This window comes from Caenorhabditis briggsae (genome assembly GCF_000004555.2).
Source record: "Caenorhabditis briggsae complete genome, chrIII, whole genome shotgun sequence".
Classification (NCBI taxonomy): Eukaryota; Metazoa; Nematoda; class Chromadorea; order Rhabditida; family Rhabditidae; genus Caenorhabditis; species Caenorhabditis briggsae.
In genome coordinates this window covers 1,994,727-2,013,744 of record NC_013490.2, presented here as the reverse complement: position 1 = coordinate 2,013,744, position 19,018 = coordinate 1,994,727, and the positions used below count along the sequence as shown (strand labels likewise).

General features: G+C 34.4%; 4 protein-coding genes and 1 non-coding gene across 5 annotated transcripts in view; 2 read left to right on the top strand and 3 right to left on the bottom strand.

Moving 5' to 3' along the window:
• Positions 1-363: 363 nt before the first annotated feature.
• On the bottom strand, positions 364-671 carry Cbr-oig-1 (the record flags this gene model as incomplete). The annotated part of the gene is made up of 2 exons (XM_002640966.2): positions 364-528; positions 579-671. The coding sequence occupies 2 exons, from the start codon at positions 669-671 to the stop codon at positions 364-366; spliced, it is 258 nt and encodes an 85-aa protein (XP_002641012.2).
• A 5,576-nt stretch (positions 672-6,247) lies between these two features.
• Cbr-pqn-10 lies at positions 6,248-9,029 on the top strand (the record flags this gene model as incomplete). The annotated part of the gene is made up of 5 exons (XM_045243437.1): positions 6,248-6,356; positions 6,807-7,007; positions 7,788-7,871; positions 8,346-8,465; positions 8,959-9,029. The coding sequence occupies 5 exons, from the start codon at positions 6,248-6,250 to the stop codon at positions 9,027-9,029; spliced, it is 585 nt and encodes a 194-aa protein (XP_045094630.1).
• Positions 9,030-10,240: 1,211 nt separating this feature from the next.
• On the top strand, positions 10,241-10,312 carry CBG28994. Its single transcript has one exon. It is a non-coding gene (tRNA).
• A 101-nt stretch (positions 10,313-10,413) lies between these two features.
• Positions 10,414-17,623, bottom strand: Cbr-wht-5 (the record flags this gene model as incomplete). Its single annotated transcript, XM_045243436.1, has 9 exons — positions 10,414-10,515; positions 10,580-10,884; positions 10,959-11,094; positions 11,657-11,896; positions 12,568-12,871; positions 13,728-13,966; positions 14,806-15,076; positions 16,003-16,370; positions 17,621-17,623. 9 exons carry the CDS (start codon positions 17,621-17,623, stop codon positions 10,414-10,416), a joined length of 1,968 nt encoding a protein of 655 aa, XP_045094629.1.
• Positions 17,624-17,936: 313 nt separating this feature from the next.
• The window catches only part of CBG11768, a gene marked incomplete at both ends in the record, with an annotated part of 4,580 nt that continues 3,498 nt past the window's right edge, over positions 17,937-19,018 (bottom strand). Inside the window, 2 exons of the mRNA XM_002640970.1 lie at positions 17,937-18,071; positions 18,251-18,406. Coding sequence (XP_002641016.1) covers positions 17,937-18,071; positions 18,251-18,406 — 291 coding nt within the window. The remainder of the gene's footprint in view (positions 18,072-18,250; positions 18,407-19,018) is intronic.

The window sequence follows — 19,018 nt, the reverse complement described above, 5'->3', positions numbered from 1 at the left end:
GCAATATATCTCACCAACCATAAAAGCTAACTAAAATTTGTAAATTACAAAAATACGTAAAATTTAATTTTCTACATTTTTGTAATAAACAACTTTTTAACAGCTATCATGGTTAGCGAGATAGGCACCTTTAGAGTTGATGCGCCTCCTGTGGCGCGCCCAAACTGTCCGCCTCTCCCTCTCCCCCTCTCACACCCTGTGTTCGCGCGCCTTTTTCATAGTCTATCTTTAAAGGCGCATATCTCAAAAACGGCATACGCTATTAAAAAGTTGTAAACTACAAAAATATGTAAAATTAAATTTCCTACAGTTTTGTAGTTGATAACTTTTTGATAACTTTTCTATTTTACGAGATAATTAGAGTTAAAAACTAACCGTTCTATTGTGGTCCGGATTCACTTCAACTCCACGATGATACCATACAATTCGAGGCCTAGGGGTTCCGTTGGCCTCACAAAATAATTTTAACTTGTATCCCAATCGAAAATCCTGCTTGAAATATGAGGAACGGCTGATTTTTGGAGACCCCTAAAGAAATTTTTTGAGATTTTCAAAAAAAAAATTTTCCAAAATCTCACATTTGAATGGTCCGTAAAATCCAAATCCTCGATTTGTTTAAGCTGAGCAATTGCTGGCAAAACCAAGAGGATGGTGAGGATTACTCTACGCATTTTTAGGACATCTGGAACAACATGAAAATTTTTTTCGGAAAAAAAATTATGGGAAAAAATAGAATTGCTCATTTTGTGCTGCTCAATGTACGCTTCATTAATTTGGCACTGAATAATTCAGAGATTAGAGCTCATGGAGCAAAAAGGAAGGAGACGTTCAGAAACAAAAAGGGTTTTTTCTGATTTTTTGGAAAAGTAGGATTTTTGGAATTTTGGTTTTTTGATTTTCAGATTTTTCGAAATATTAGGATTTAAGGGATTTTAAAGTTTTGGAAAATGCCAGAATTTTGGGATTCTTCAAGTCTATTTATTAATTTGTTATGCTTAGAGCTTCAAAATGAGTATAAACAAGACCATGTTCCTTTAAACTTGATTTTTAGACTTTAAAGGCGCATGAACCCCACGACGGGGGGTCAAAATTGAAAATTCTGGAAAGTAGGTCATGATTATACTCATTTTGAAGCTCTCAGCATGGAAAATTGAAAAATGCAAGTTTCATTAGATTCTAAAAAAAACTAACAAAGTTACATCAAAATCAATCTTCGAAAAAACTGACTATTCTGAAAATTGACCATAACTTCTTTATTTTCGAAGCAAACTCGTAGAAAATTGTATTGTTCGATTTTTCATGTTTAGAGCTTCAAAATAAGTATAAACATGACTATGTGCCTTTAGATTTGAAATTTCGAGTTTAAAGGCGCATAAGGGGTCCAAAATTTAAAACGTCTGGAAAGTAGGTCATGATTATACTCATTTTGAAGCTCTTAATGCGGCAATTTTTAGAGTTCCAGGATTCTTTAATTTCAAAAATTACCAAAATTTGAAAACTCGAATTTTTCAGATTTTCAGGCTTTTTCAAATTTCGTACCTTTAGAAAACGGGAAAAAAACGTTTGGGAAAAGTTTTCAAAAAAGTCGAAAAAGAGGGAAATTTCTAGAGTAATTTTCTCCAAACGCCAAAATGAAGAACAAGAGAAAAAGAAGAAGGAAAAAGAGAAAAAAAAGGTTGTTGAGTAGAGAAAAAATCGAAAAAAAAGGAGAAAATGGGACCTGAATAAAATCTCGCGGTCTCTTTTTTTAGACCCCTCCATTTTCGATTCAATTTCCCCTTTTTTTTTGGGAAATTGTTTTTTTTAGGTTTTAGGTTTTTTAAAAGAATTTTTGGGAATTTCAAATTTCGAAAAATATAGGAAAATATAGGAGATTCAGAACTAAACTCTCTAAAGAATCTCTGGAAAATAATCTCGAAAAACTTCAAAATTCCAATAATAGAACTTCCCTCTAATTATCAAATTTGAGCTTCTTCATCTCATTTCCTGTAAGAGATATCTAAAATGTGTCAACTGATAAAATATTGGTGATATTATGATAAACAATTTATCTGTTGACCACTTTTTGATATCTTCAACAGGAATCGAGATATATGGGCTCAAAGTTAGAGAGCCCTTCTATTACAGGTTTTACGGTGGGTATTTCGGAATTTTAGCAAAATTTTCAAATTTTCAAACTCTCAAAATATATGAAAAGGCAGAAATGTAAGAAAGTTAATCCCCGCGGCTTCTAAAGTTTTCCCCTTGTTTTACAAGGGGTACTTACAAGGGGATTACTGTGGGGAGGGACCAAAATAAAGGACCAGGAATAAAAGATGAGCAATAAAAGCAAGAAAAGGGGATTATGTACATATAAGGATTAGAGGTCATTAATTTTGAAAAAAGTAGAGCAACGTATACTGTAGGCCATAAATATGTCAATTAGGATTAGGATGTTCAGCTACGCATATATACTTCCCGGAGCAGTATTTCAGCCATAACTTTGTTATTTTTGAATATTTTTGCATTGCTTTTAAAGTATTGAATTTCTTACGTTGAGAGCTTCAAAATGAGTATAAACATGACATACTTTCTTTGATTTTGAAACTCTGGACCCCCTATGCGCCTTTAAACTCAAAATTTCAAACTTAAAGGAACATGGCCTTGTTTATACTTATTTTGAAGCTTTTAACATAAAAAACTTGACAATACAAGTTTATACAAGTTTGCTTCAAAAATAAAAAAGTTATGGTCAATTTTCAGAATAGTCAGTTTTTTCGAAAATTTGATTTTTGAGTAACTTTGTTATTTTCTCATATTTTTGTGTGATTTTTTAATGTTTGAATTTTATGCTTTGAGAGCTTCAAAATGAGTATAATCGTGACCTACTTTCCTGAATTTTTGAATTTTGCCATTTATTGGCCCCACTAAGCGCCTTCAAACTCGAAATTTCAAATTTAAAGGAACATGGCCTTGTTTATACTTATTTTGAAGCTCTTAACATGAGAAAGTCAAAAATATAAATTTTAGCAATTTTGCATCAAACATATGGAAGTTATGGTCGGTTTTCAGAATGTTGACTTTTTTGTCTGGAAATCAATTTTTGCGTAACTTTGTTAGTTTATATCAGAATCTGATAAAACTTAAATTTTCAAACTTTCCATGTTGAGAGCTTCAAAACGAGTATAATCACGACCTACTTTCCAGAAATTTTAAATTTTGACCCCCCTTTTAGGGGTTCATGCGCCTTTAAAGTCGATATTTCAAATTTGAAGCAACATGTTCATGTTTACACTCATTTTGAAGCTCTTCACTTACTAATTTCAATAATAACAGTTTTGTTTCAAAATATTGAAAATTGAAAAAGTTATGGTCCAAAAAGCTGAAACCTTATTCCGGATAGCTTCCTTAATGATATGGTCAAAACGATTTTTCTCATTTCCTGTGAAAGCTATCAAAAAGTGATCAACTAACAAAATGTTTTTGATAATATGATACACAGTTTATCAGTTGACCACTTTTTGATATCTTTTACAGGAACCGAGATATATACGCTCAAAACTGACAGACTGAAAAAAAAAGCGAAAAATTCACAAATCAAAAAAAATTGGTTCAAATTTAAGGTAAAAAAGCCATACAAAGTTTTTGCTCTAAAAAATGTGTTCTTGCTCAATGAAGTGTTGAAGATGTGTTGAAAAAAAATTGGCAAAAAACATTTTTTCTTTTTTTTTGAAAAAAAAAATTCCCACAGAAATAGAGAGAGAAGGAGTAAATTTATGCACCACGCTGCTCCTTTTCTCTTTTTTTTCCCTTCAACTCGTTCTTCTTCTTCTCCTTCTTCTTCTTCATCAAAAAGTGACGAGTCGATGACTTTTTGCGTCTTTTTTCAGGTTTTTGGGTGCCCCTACCCCCCTTATGAATAAATTTTGCGGAAAAAAAAGGACAGGAATTTTAAAGGAACAATATCAAAAATACAGAAAAATAAATTAATTCATTGAATTTGGCACGTTAAAAGCTTCAAAATGAGCCTAAACACGACTAGGCTTTGAATTTTCAGATTTGGGATACAGGCTTTTTGGACCATAACTTTTTCGATTCTGAATGTTTTGGGACAAAATTTATTTTATTGAACTCAACACGTTAAGAGCTTCAAAATGAGTATAAACAAGACCATGTTCCTTTAAATTTGAAATTTCGACTTTAAAGGTGCACCCCACATAGGGAGTCAACATTTAAAACTTCTGGAAAGTATGTCATGATTATATTCATTTTGAAGCTCTTGACGCCACAAGTTCTGAAATTTATGTTTTACTCGAAAATATTGAAAATTAATCGAGTTGTGGTCTGAATCATTTTCAGCCACCTTTCTTCTAATTTCTTGTAAGCGCCATAAGTCAGTCAATTCTCCGAATTTTGAGATCAAACATTCATTTTAAATTTTTTTGCATTACGAGCTTCAAAATGACTATAAACAAGACCATGTTCCTCTAAATTTGAAAGTTCGAGCTTAAAGGCGCAAAGGGGGGTTCAAAAATGGCAAAATTCAAAATTCCTGGAAGCTAGGTCATGATTATACTCATTTTGAAGCTCTTAATGTGATAAATTTGAAAATTTAAGTTTTGCCTCAAAATCAGAAAAATTGGTTAAGTTATGGTCTAAATAATTTTCAGCGAAATTTATCTTTAAAACTTATACATGCCATAACTCGACAAATTTTGCGAATTTTGAGATCTAACTCATTTTTTTGAATTGCGCATGTTAAGAGCTTCAAAATGAGTATAAACAAGACTATGTTCCTTTAAATTTGAAATTTCGAGTTTAAAGGCGCATGAACCCCAAATGGGAGGTCGAAATTTGAAAATTCCAGAAAGCCGGGCTTGTTTACTCATTTTGAAGCGCGGGACATGGGAAACCCAAATTTTAGGTTCCAGTGGCCTAGTTCTCGCTTTTTGAGTCATTGAAACTTAAAGTTTTGTACATATTTCATAACACACCACAAGTAACTCCAATTTTGGAACTTTTTCAAAATCTATTTTTAGAAATTTTTCTTCCAAATTTCAAAACTGCTCATCGTGAGCCACCTCTTCAGAATTCTGAATACAGTATGACTGACCTCTTTATACCTGTAGACTGGTTATACAGAAAGATGAGCAAACATGAGCAATTGACACTTCAGATGAGGCCGCCCGCCCATTTTTAATGTAAAGAACACTCATTCTTCGGGTTTAACAAACATTTATTATTCTCCAGAGACGGAGTTTTGGGATTTTATTCATATTTCTGACTCTACTATTTTGGTTCATATTAGTTTTCATTTAAATTTTGACCCTTTTTCGCCCATAACTTCCTTATTTTTCAGTCAAAATTATTGTGATTGCTAAATTTGAATTTTGCATGTTTAGAGCTTCAAAATGAGTATAAACATGCCTATGTTCCTTTAAATTTGAAATTCGGACTTTAAAGGGGCATGAGGGGGCCCAAAAAATGGCAATTTTGAAAATCAACTCATTTTAAAGCTCTTAACCTAAAAAGTCTGAAAGTTTAACTTTCATCAAATTCCACACAATACCTACAAAGTTTATGCTAAAATCAAATTTTAGAAAAACTTAATATTCTGAAAAATGACCGTAACTTCCTTATTTTCGAATCAAAATGGTTAAAATTGATATATTTGGATTTCCCAATTTTAGGGCTTCAAAATGAGTATAAACAAGATCATGTTCCGCTAAATTTGAAATTTCAAGTTTAAAGGCGCAAAGTGTGCCCAAAAAATAGCAAAATTCAAAATTCTTGGGAAGTATATCATGATTATACTCATTTTGAAACTCTCAACCTGAAAAATCTTAAAATTCAAATTTCAACTCAAATTTATGTAAAATAGCAAAATTACGCTAAAATGAAATTTCAGAATAAACTTAAAATTCCGAAAATTGACCATAAATTTTGAAATTTTCCAAGCACACTCATTGAAAAGTATATTTTTAGACTTGACATGTTGATTGCTTCAAAATAAGTATAAACATGACCATATTCCTTTGAATTTGAAATTTCGAGTTTAAAGGCGCAAAGGGGGTCCGGAAAATGAAATTGGAGGAAAGTAGGTCATGATTATACTCATTTTAAAGCTCTCAACCTGGCAAGTCTGAAAATTTAATTTTCATCGGATTCTGAACCAAATTTACAAACGTATACTCATTTGAATTTCCCGATTGTTTCCAAAATTCGCTTTTTTTTTCTAATAGAACAAATTTTTCAGGAATTTTCAAAAATGGCAATTTCAACACAACTATTTTTCACAACTCTTCTATCAATGATTTTTGGAACAATTCGGACCCAATTCATGGGGTATCCCTATGATTATAGCTCCATGTTCTCTGGTAAGTTATGGGGGAAAAATTTTTTTGGGAAAATTTTTTTCGAATATTTTGAAAAATTGCTTTCATTCAGACCAGAAAATTCAATTTTTACCGAAAATTTGAGACAAAAATTGAATTTACAAGAATTTGCGACCTGGAACACATTTTTCCAGAAAAATGAAATTGGCATAACTCGGTGAATTTTAGGATTTCAAAGATGAAAACTATATTTTTGAGTTTCTGAGGTTGTGAGCTTTAAAATGAATATAATCATGACCTACTTTCCAGATGTTTGAATTTCGAGCCCCATGTGGGGGTGCATGCGCCTTTAAAGTCAAGAAATCAAAGTGGGCGGCGCCTAGACGTGTTTATACTCATTTTGAAGCTCTCAATTCGCTCAATTTGAATAATTATATTTCATCTCATATTTCCAAGATTCTAGCGAGTTATGGTCCAAATAAGATTTTTCAGGATACACTGGCTACAACCCAATGATGTCTATGAGCAATACAATGGGTACGATGGGAAATGGTCTAGGAATGGGAACAATGGGGATGAATACTGGATTTGGGACATTTGGGACAGGATTGGAGAGTTTGTATGGAGGACAGGCAATTCAACAAGTGTACAATGGAGCGTATAATCCGTATGGGAACGGAATGTTTAATTTTGGTGAGAATGGAGACTTTAAAGGCGCATAACTCAAGAAGTACGGTAGCTATTTAAATTTTGTGAGCTAGAGAAATGTAGCAAATTTACTTTTACATATTTTCATAATTGAAATATTTTATCTAGCTACTGTAGTTTTGGGGTTATGCGTATTTAAAGTAAGCCAAACATCACCGGTGGCGCCGTAGAGGGATGGTTAGGGGGCCCCAGAATGTTAAACTTTAAAGGCGCATAACTCAAAAAGTACGGTAACTAGCTAAATTTTGTAAACTATCATAGTGTGTACAATTTAATTTCACACATTTCAATAATTTACGAAATTTTGATCGCTATAACGGTACTTGAGTTATGCGCCTTTAAATTAACCCGCCCGCAGATAACGTTGAGAGTGGGGTCAGGGGCGGCATCAACTTTAAAGGCGCATAACTCAAAAACTATAGAAGATAGTTTAAATTTAAAACTTATCAAAATGTGTAAAATTTAATTTTACATATTTTCATAATTGTAATCTTTTATTTAGCTACGGTAGTTTTTGAGTTATGCGCCTTTAAAGATTGCGCGCGCTGATGAGAAGGCGGAGAGGCGGAGGAGGGACACATCAACTTTAAAGGCGCATAACTCAAACACTTTTTAAGCTAGCTTAATTTTGTAAACCAGATAAATGTGTAAAATTCAATTTTTTATTTTTGTAGCTATCAAAAGTTGTCTAGCTACTGTAGTTTTTGAGTTATGCGCCTTTAAATAAAGCGCGATTTTTTTAAACTCAAAAAGAACTTTTTTCAGGAAACAACGGAATGTTTGGACAACAACAAAACACATTTGGAGCAGCCACGGGGTTCAATAACAATATGTTTGGAGCAAATACGGGTGAGCAATAAGAATATTTTTATAGGTTTTCGCGGAGAGATAGGAATCGTAAAATATTTATGACTCTGGGAAGTGCTTATCTTTAAAGGCACATATCTCAAAAACCAATACAGCTATCAAAAAGGTGCTAATTATGAAAATGTAGGAAATTTAATTTTCTATATTTTTATAGTTAACAGTTTTTTGATAGCTATTGTAGTTTTTGAGATATGCGTCTTTAAAGAGAGGCACCCTGGTGAGGTGGAGGAAGGAGAGGGAGAGAAGGGGGAGACGCAGAGAAGCGAGGGTGTCTAGCTTCTCTGCGTCTTAGAGCTAAAAACTATCAATTAAGCGTTTTCTTGGAGTTTTCAGAACTTTCAGAGTTTTCAAAAAAAATAAAGAATTTCAAAAAAAAATTTTTTTTGAATTTTCAAAAAACTTTTTTTTTCAATTTTTCCTTCAGAATTTACTTTAAATGTCTCGAAATTTTTTCAGGACTTGGAATCCAACAGAACGGGGCTCAAACAATGAACGGAAATCAATTTCAAGGAGGATCCCAAAATACTCTCAATAATGGAAATACAATGAGAGCCTACGGGAGAAGAAGTAATAATGGTTTGTAGCTACAGTGATCACTAAAATTGTAAAATGTGCAAAATTCAATTTTACACATTTTAGTAGTTAACAATTTTTTGATAGCTAGATTGGTTTTTGAGTTATGCGCCTTTAAAGTTGGTCAGCCCCGTCGCCCGGCGTCAAGAGGGAAGCGCGCCAACTTTAAAGGCGCATATCTCCAAAACTACAATAGCTACAGTAACTTTGTAAAATTTCATACGTAGAAAATTAAATTCTCTATATATTTATAATTTATGAAATTTGCCTAGCTACCGTACTTTTTGAGTTATGCACCTTTAAAGCTTTCTCCATCGATTTGAGAGCGTGCTAACTTCAAAGGCGCATCAAAAACTACGGTAATTAGAAAGAAGTGGTCAACTGGAAAAATGTGCGAAATTGAATTCTCTATAAAGTCCTAATTTCAAAATTTACAAAATTTCAGCCCAAAACTTCAATAACAACCAAAACAACAATTATGCTCCGACTCGTGTAGGAGGTGGAGGATGTAATGGATTCGGAGGCGGATGTCAAGGAGGATGGCAGAGTAAAAATAAGAAATCTTAAATTGTTCTGTCCAGTGGAGCAAATTTGCACCTCAATCTTCTATTTTTTGTTTAAATGTGTATCAATGAATTATTTAGTGTTCTATATCTAGCTGTGCAAAGAAATTTGATACCCTTAACTTTAAAGGCGCATAACTCAAAAACTACGGTAGTTATCAAAATTTTGTCAACTAATGAAATTTAAAAAAATTTATTTTACACATTTTACTAATCTGTGACTTTTTGATATCTACCGTACTATTGGAGTTATGCGCTTTTAAAATTGCCACGGCTCTTCGCACGGCACAAGAAAAGGAGGGGCGGCACTAACTTTGATGGCGCATAACTCAAAAACTACGGTAGCTAGGCAAAAATTGTAAATTGGTGAAATGTGGAAAATTTGATTTCACACATTTTTGTAGTTAACAACTTTTGTCTAACCATCGTACGTTTTGAGTTATGCGTCTTTAAAGTTGGGAAGCCCTGCAAAGGGGAGGCAATGAATTATTAATCTAGATATCTAGATGTGCAATATAATGCGATACCTATAAACCTAGAAATTAAGGCTCAAGGTTCAAAGGATCATAACACAACATTTTAAAGAAAAGTACAGTAATCCAAATATAAAAATTTATTTGAAAAAAAATATATTTGAGTTCAAATAAAAAAACAATTGAAGTCGTTGTCCTCCTGTCACTTGAGGTTGATAGAATTTCTTTATAGATGCCAATATTGAGAAGTACACATACAGTAATCTGGAAATTTTGAGTTAATTAGTCAATTACAATTAAGGGTATAATTACCATTTTAGAAACCGGATAGAAAATTATTCAAATAGAGAGGGCTATAAGACTTTCAGAACTGATTTCTCGTGGATCGGGAGGTAGAAAATTGACATTTGGAGAAAAAAAACCAAAAAAATGAGTTCGAAAGTTCAAAAATTAACTTTTTAGCGTCAAAATTTTTAAAGTTTAAATTTTACCCATTTTAAAAGCTTCTCGAGACTTCAACCTTTACAAACCTATAAAAAACCTTAAGCTAGCTCATTTTTGATGCTAAAAATGCAAAATTTTGACCCCTATTACTCCTAAAAATCCATTTTTATCCATTTGTATAACTCTTTGACCAAATTTCATTTTTTTTCCATTCCCCTCGCCTCTCTCCCCTCCTCCTCAGCACGCGCCCTTTTCCTCCCCCTTCTTATACGCACTCCCACCCCCTACTCCCTCGTGCGCCCTTATAGCTCAGTGGTAGAGCGTTGGTCTTGTAAACCAAAGGTCCGTAGTTCAATCCTGCGTGGGGGCAACTTCTTTTGTTTTCTTTTTTAAATCTTTTTTAGGGGTACTGTGGTACTGTAGTGTAAAGTAAACGTAGTTTTGGATCTTTAAAAGTTTTATTTCAGTAAGCTAAGCTCTTCTAATTCTCCAGCTAAACGATAGAATCCCAAGAATCTTCCAGAACAAAAGAGCAGCTACAATAACCGTGTAGTCGAGCCATAAGTTGGAGGTCTGGAATTTTAAAATTATTTTTTTTTCTTCAATAATTCAGTAGAGCGCACTTAATAGAGCCTACCTTAAACGATTGCTGCTTAATAAACTCGGCACCAGTGGTACAATTGCCCTCGGCTGTCGAAAAGGATACTGTAGTATTGTTCAGCTTCTGGCATCCCGGAATTTCATCAATTGAGTCAAAATAAACTACAGTAATCGCTTCGAATCCATACTTGTACCATGAGATCCATGAGAGAGGGGCGAAATACGAGGGGATGCTCTCATAATGAATCATGAACCCTCCGAAGACCATTAAAGGGACACAGACGATCGGGAGTACGGTCATTCCTGTTGCCAAGTGTCCACACATCGCTGCGAAGGATTGAGCTGAAAAGTTTCAGATTTTTTTTTGAAATTTTTGAATAAAAAATTTTTTTGAAAATTTTTTCAAAAATTCCTACCAATCGAACAGGCATTTAGACTCAATAAAATGTTAATAGCCAAGTAGTGGGTCACCGAATAGGCTCGAAATGGTAGACTAGTCATTGCGAGTAGAATTCCACTGAAAATCACTGGGAACACCAGATACTGGACGCTCTGAAAACATCTGGATGTCTTTGGACCATAACTTCATTCAGCTTCAAAATTTTGAACTGAAAATTAATTAGTTAAAATTTTCAGGTCCAGAGCTTTGAAACGAGTATAAACATGACTAGGCTCGGCCCACTTTGAAATTTTGAGTTTAAAGGCGCATAGGGGGTCCGAAATTTGAAAATGTTCGAAAGTAGGTCATGATTATACTCAATTTAAAGCTTATAACAAAAAAAGCTTGAAAATACACACTCGAAAATATTGAAATTGAATCGGGTTATGATCTAAACTAATTTTAGCGAACTTTTTCTTGAAATCTTGTAAACATCATAACTCAGTTAATTTTCGATATTTTCAGACAAAACTTGTATTTTTGAAAATCCCACGTTGAGAGCTTCAAAATGAGCATAATCATGACCTACTTACTCTAGATTTGAAATTTCGGACCCGCAATGCGAAGTTCATGCACCTATAAACTCAACATTTCAAATTTAAAGGAACATAGGCATGTGTATACTCATTTTGAAGCTCTCAACTAGCCAAACTCAAAAATCAAACGTTCACCTACATCTGCGGTCGTTTTAGCCAAATAATAGGCACTCGGCGAGTACATATTCGCCTGAAACTCGCGGACCACCACCGGATAGTCCTTCCAGAATACGGTCATTGCTGGCATCATGAACAACATGTGCATCATTTGAACAGAAACGAATGCGAATCCTTTGAAACTTGTCAAGTACTCCTTTTTGATTTCCATTTGGAAATAGGTGGCACCAATCATCAGACTCATGATTAGGGTCTGCAAAAACTTTGTTTTCTTCATAACTTGGTCAAATATTGAAATTTTTGAAAGAAAACACAATATTTGAGTTTGTCTTGTCAAGAGCTTCAAAATGAGTATAAACACGACTAGGCTCCGTGAAATTTCAAGTTTAAAGGCGCATGGGGGGTCCAGATTTTGAAATTCAAGGAAAGTAAGGCAAGATTACACTTATTTTGAAGCTGACAGCGTACTGAGCTCAAAAATCAAAATTTCATTCAACTTGAACGAGTTTCAGCAAAGTTGCGATCGCTTGACATTTTTTGGGATTTGTTCAATTTTCAGAGAATAGACCATAACTTTGCAAAAAACTGTTCAATCTTGGCAACAGTGAAATTTCTGTGCTCAGTGAGTTTTCAGCTTCAAAATGAGTATAAATATGCCCATGTTCCTTTAAATTTGGAATTTCGACTTTAAAGGCGCACGAATACTTATGGGGGGGGTCCAGATTTTGAAAATTAAGCTAAGTGGGTCATGTTTATACTCATTTTGAAGCTATTAAGCTGGCAAATTTAAATTTGTAAGTTTCAGTTCAAAAATCTAATATTCAAATAAGTTATGGGAGAAATACATTTTAAAAAAAGCCCTATCTCAGCCAATTTCAGACCGATTTCGATGATTTTTGGCTTTAAAAAACTCCAGATTTCAAATGGACTCACCTGAATAAGCTTAACCACAAGTACAGCTCTTTCTCGATACAATTGAATAGCAGATCTATGCAAAACGTAGGCGAATTGACACCACCAGGTCCTTGGGAAAGTGTCATTTGGGTCCACAAGCTGTTCTCGACGCGAAGAATGGGTTGACGATTGAACTGATTTCTCCTTTTGCATAGTTTCATGTTCCAGAACAATCTTATCGATTCGACGATTGTATTCATCTTCAGATTCGAATGATTTATGGGATATGACACGCATGAAATGGTCCGGGGAACTGACGAACTTTGGAATCGGATAGCCGCATCTGGAAATTATATGTTGTATTGCATTTGCCACATTGAGAGCTTCAAAATGAGTATAATCATGACTATGTTCCTTCAAATTTGAAATTTGGAGTTTAAAGGCGCATGGGGGGTCCGAATTTCGAAAAAGAGCTAGATGGGTAATGGCTATACACATTTTGAAGCTCTTGACATGAGAAACTCAAAAAATTGAGTTTCATCTTGAAATTTGGTAAATTAAGCGAGTTATGGCGTTTACAAGATTTTGAGAGAAATTTCGCTGAAAATAATTTAGACCATAACTCAGTTAACCTTCGAAGTTTTCGAATGAAACTTAGAATTATGAATTTCCCGCGTGAAGAGCTACAAAATGAGTATAAACACGACTATGTTCCTTTAAAGTTGAAATTTCGGGTTTAAAGGCGCATGAACCCCTCGTGGGGAGAAATTTAAATTTTCTATAAAGTAAGTCATGTTTATACTCATTTTGAAGCTTTTAACACGGAAAACTCAAAAATGCAAAGTACAACCAGAAACAATAAAAATGAACAAAGTTATGACCAGAATCATTTTCAGCAAAATTTTTCCTAAAATCTTGTGAACGCCATAACTTGACCAATGCTTCGAATTTCAAGCTGATACTTAGATTTTTAACTATCCCACGTTTAGAGCTTCAAAATGAGTATAATCATGACCTACTTTCCTGGAATCCCAACTTTCGGCCCCCTATGCGCCTTTAAAGTCCAAAATTCAAATTTAAAGGAACATAAGCATGTTTATACTCATTTTGAAGCTTTTAACGCGGAAAAATTAAAAATGTTAGTTTCAATTCAAAATAATGAAAACTAACAAAGTTATGACCGAAATAAAGATCATTACCTTCCAAAAAACGCGTCCACCGCCTTAGCGGACCCGGCGTAAGCCACATAACCTTGAGACAAGAGAATCAATTGATCAGCCATGTGATAAACCGATGTGGATGGTTGATGAATCGTACAGACTACGGTTTTACCCTCCAAAGCCAGCTGGCGGAGTGCTTTGATCACTTGATGCGACATAAATGAGTCGAGACCAGACGTTGGCTCGTCACAGAACAGAATTGGAGGGTCCGTGAGAATCTGAAATTTTAAGAATGTTGAATTTTTTGAAACTTCTAAAAATTCTAAACATTTCAAGCCAAAAATCTTGAAAATCGGACCAAAAATCCAAATTTCAAAACACCTTTCTTCTACCGTAACCCGCTGGTTTTTAGAATTTGAGTCATGCAACTTCGAAATTCAAATTCGCCGTCTCAAGAGCTTTAAAATGAGTATAAACACGCCTGGGATCCGCCCATTTTAAATTTTTGACTGTTTTTGACTTTAAAGGCACATAAGGGGTCCGAAAATTGAATGTTGAGGAAAGTAGGTCATGATTATACTCATTTTGAAGCTCTAGTTCCGACAAATTCAACAATAGCGGTTTTATAATGAATGAATGAAAATTGACAGAGTTACGGTAGTTTAGACCTTTTTCGTGGTGAGGAACAACAATTTTCCGAAAATCGATAATTTTGAAAATGAGTCATGATTATACTCAATCGAAAGCTCTAGACAAGATAAATCCAAAAAAATTAAAATAGCCCCAAAATTCATTAAACAAGCCAAGTTATGAGCAAAACAACAAGTTATGATCTATGCCGATAACAAATATAGTCGTAGCTCAGTACATTTTTGTCAATTTCAAAAAATTAGGAAAGATTTGAATTTGGTAAGTCAAGAGCTTCAAAATGAGTATAATCATGACCTACTTTCCTGAAATTTTATTTTTTTGGGCCCCATTGTGAGGTTCATGCGCCTTTAAACTCGAAATTTCAAATTTAAAGGAACATGGGCGTGTTTATACTCATTTCGAAGCTCTGGACGAGGCAAATTCAACTATCTAATTTTCAGATCAAAATTTCGAAGAAGTACCGTACCTCACAAGCGAACGCCAGCCTCTTGCGCTCTCCTCTCGACAGACTTTTCTCTGTCATCGATCCGACTTTCGTGTTTTCACACTTTTTCAGACTCATCATTTCCAGCAAATCGTCAACTATGGAATTCAATTCTACAGTATCCAATTTGAATGGGGACCTCAATTTGGCGGCAAACAACAGGGTCTCCCGGACTGTTAGCATTCCAATAAAAACGTCATCTTGTTGTACATAGGCACTCAATTTCTTCATCTCGTTTGGTGTCATGTTACGACTGGAAATATCACGGTATCGAAAATACCAGAAATGTAAAAATCAATAAAATCCCATGAAAATTTGAAATGTGAACTACATATTTGAATTTAGCGCGTTTAGAGCTTTAAAATGAGTCTAAAAACGGCTAGGCCCCGCCCACTTTGATTTTTGACATTAAAGGCGCATAGGGGGTCCAAAAAATGAAATTCGAGGAAAGTGGGTCATGATTATACTTATTTCGAAGCTCTTGGCGCAAAAAATTAAAATATTTTAGTTTTAGCTTGTTCCTGCAAAAAAAACAAAGTTATGACCAAAACAAGTTTTACCTAAAAATCTTGAAATTTTATTTCAAACGTAACTTTTTTTAACATTGGAAAATTTTATATGCCAATTGTGAATTTGAATTTTCCGTGTTTTGAGCTTCAAAATGAGTATAATCATGACTAGGCTCCGCCTACATTGACTTTTGGGAAATCTTGACTTTAAAGGCGCATAGGGGGTCCAAAATTAGAAAATCAAGATAAGTAGGTCATGATTATACTCATTTTGAAGCTCTTATTACAGAAAGTTCAAAAATCCATGTATCTTTTTAAAAACTCAAAATTTAACTGAGTTATGGTCAAAATTGTTTTCAGCAAAATTTCTCTCAAATACTAATAATTGCTATAACTCGACCAATTCTACAAATTTAGAGATCAAAACTCAGATTTTTGAATTTATTCGGTTAAGAGCTTCAAAATGAGCATAAACACGACCGACTTTCCTTTAATTTCATTTTTCGGACCCCCCATGCGATGTTCATGCGCCTTTAAACTTAAAATTTCAAATTTGAAGAAATATAGGCATGAGTATACTCATTTTGAAGCTCTAAACGTGGAAAGTTTGAAAATCTGTGTTTCCAAACGAAATATTGAAAATCAAAGAGGTTATGACCCGAAAACCCACTTATTAACAATGACCTCTCCCTCGGTTTCCATGTTTTTCAAATTGCGCCCAGTTAGGATATTCAACAGTGTCGTTTTTCCAGCACCAGACGATCCCATGATGAAAGTGAGCTCTCCTGGCCGCGCGATTCCAGACACTTTTTTCAGAATCTCCTGTCGGACCCCTTTTTTCTTTACCGCGACTGCCTTGATATTCTGAAAAGTGAGCTTTTTTCGAGCCCCTTTTTGTGGGACCGAGAGGGCGGGGCCAGATTCGGTGTCGGTTGTTGCCGAGGCGATTTGTTTCGATGATCGCCTGAATCGCTCGCTGGAATTCTTCAAATCCTTCTCCACTTCTTCCACTTCGGACGGCACGATTGTAGTTGTGGACTGCAAAGGATTCCATTTTTGAAATTCTCAGCTAAAGAGCTTCAAAATGAGTATAAACACGACTAGGCTCCGTTCACTTTGAAATTTCAAGTTTAAAGGCGCATGGGGGGGGGGGGTCCAGATTTTGAAATTCAAGGAAAGTAAGGCAAGATTACACTTATTTTGAAGCTGACAGCGTACTGAGCTCAAAAATCAAAATTTCATTCAACTTGAACAAGTTTCAGCAAAGTTGCGATCGTTTGAAATTTTTTGGGATTTTTTAAATTTTCAGAGAATTGACCATAACTTTGCAAAAAACTGTTCAATCTTGGCAACAGTGAAATTTCTATGTTCCTTTAAATTTGGAATTTCGACTTTATAGGCGCATCCAGATCGTCCAGATTTTGAAAACCAGCGAAAGTAGGGCATGATTATACTCATTTTGGAGCTCTCAACTTGCACATTTCATAAAATTTTGTTTTATCCAAAAGTATCACAAACTGGCTGAGTTATGGCGTTTTCAATATTTTAAGAAAATTTTCACTGAAAATAATTCAAGCCATAACTCTGTGGATTTTCTAAATTTTTGTATGAACCCTAGATTTTTACATTTCCCGAGTTACGAGCTTCAAAATGAGTATAAACATGACCATGTTCCTTCAAATTTCAAATTTGACCTTTAAAGGCGCATGAGGGGTCCAAATTTTGAAAATCGAGGAAAGTAGGTCGTGATTATACTCATTTTGAAGCTCTAAACGCAAGAAATTCAAAAATATTGACAGTGTTACAAAATATACAAAATTAAGAATGTTACGGTCCAAACAGCATAAATTAATTACCTATAAATTTTGTAAACACCATAACTCGGCTAGTCTTCTGAACTTTGAGATAAAACTTAGATTTTCGAATTTCCCGAGTTACGAGCTTCAAAATGAGTATAAACATGACTATGTTCCTTTAAATTTGAAATTTGACCTTTAAAGGCGCATAGGGGTCCAAATTTTGAAAATCGAGGAAAGTAGGTATACTCATTTTGAAGCTCTCAACGCGGAGAGTTCGAAAATACACGGTTTTAGTGAAAATACGGAAAAAAATTCCCAGAATTTCGAAATCTACCGTATTCCCAACCGCCGTCTCCGGTGGTTTCGTGGATAGTTGTGTCGTTTGCATCGTCGCATCATCAGTTAGCTCACTTTTCAGAAGACGTTCTGCAATTACAACGTCATCTGGAGATGATTCCAGATTTCTGGCAGTTTGCCAAAGAGATTCACCATTTTCTTCAATCATTTTTTTTTTTCAAAAATTCTCCAAGTCCAAATCGAAACGAAAGATTGTCTCAGGAAGTACAGTAATAACTCATTTGAATTATTTTTATTTAAAAAATTCAAAAAAAACAACACCAAAAAGTTACACATAGTGATCTAGAAAACGTGGCGGTGAGGAGTGGCAAAAATGGCAAAAAAGCCAAAAATTGGGGAGAAGGAGGTCAGGCGGGAATTCGAAAAATTCGAAAAAAAAAGTTTTTTTCAAAAAAATTAAAAATTCAAAAAACATATTTTTTGAAAAATCAAAAATTAAAAAAAAAAATTAAAGTTCCGATTTCGACGAATCCAGATCGATATCCGATAAATCGATATCCTCAACGATTGGAAGTTCCTTATCCAGGCCGTCCCATGGAGCTGTTTCAACGATTTTCAGCCAATTTCCAGACAAACGGGCGGGCTGAAATTTTCATAATTTTTCAAAAAAAAAAATTTTTTTTTGGCTGAAATTTTTAGCTTTAAAAAAGGCTGAAAATCCCGAAAATTCAGAAAAAAAAAAATTTCGAATTTTTGGCTTAAAATGTCTCAAAATGGCTCCAACTTTTAAATTTTTTCTCCAATTTTCGCGGATTACTGTACCTGCACATCTCGGACTCTTCCTTTTCCATACGTCACCGAATTCAAGAATTCCTTGATTCCGTCCACTGAAAATTGGCCAATTTGAGTGGCGAATTTCAGCTTAGATGGACTCATCGCGACAACGACCGGATAGCCAGAATCCCCGATTTCAAAAGCCTGAAAATCAAAATTTTAAAGCTGAAAATGCTCCAAAATAGGACTAAAATCGTCTAAAAATGACCTAAAAGTCTGTTTTCAGAAAATTTTCAGCACTTTTTCAAGTCATTTTCAGACTATCTGAATCTCTATCTGGTTGAAACCCATATTTTCAGATTGCCCAGGTTGAGAGCTTCAAGATAAGTATGAATACGACTAGGCTCCGCCCACATTGATTTTTCCACTTTAAAGGCGCATAGGGGTCCGGAAAACCAAAATTTGGACAAAGTAGGTCATGATTATACTCATTTTGAAGCCGAAAACGCGGGAATTTCAAAACATTAAGTTTTATGCGAAAATATCAAAAATTGACTGAGTTATGGGGGTTACAAAATTTCGAAGGAGTTTTGCTGAAAATAATTTGGGCCATAACTCAGTCAATACTTTCGTATGAAACTTAGAATTTCGAATTCCTCTTGTTTTTAGCTGCAAAATGAGTATAATCATGACTAGGCTCCGCCCACATTGATTTTTCCACTTTAAAGGGGGACTCCGACCAAAAATTGTATTGCATTAAAATGTGTTTAAAGTTATCTATTTTCCAAATATTATTGCGAAAAAATTCAAAGAAAA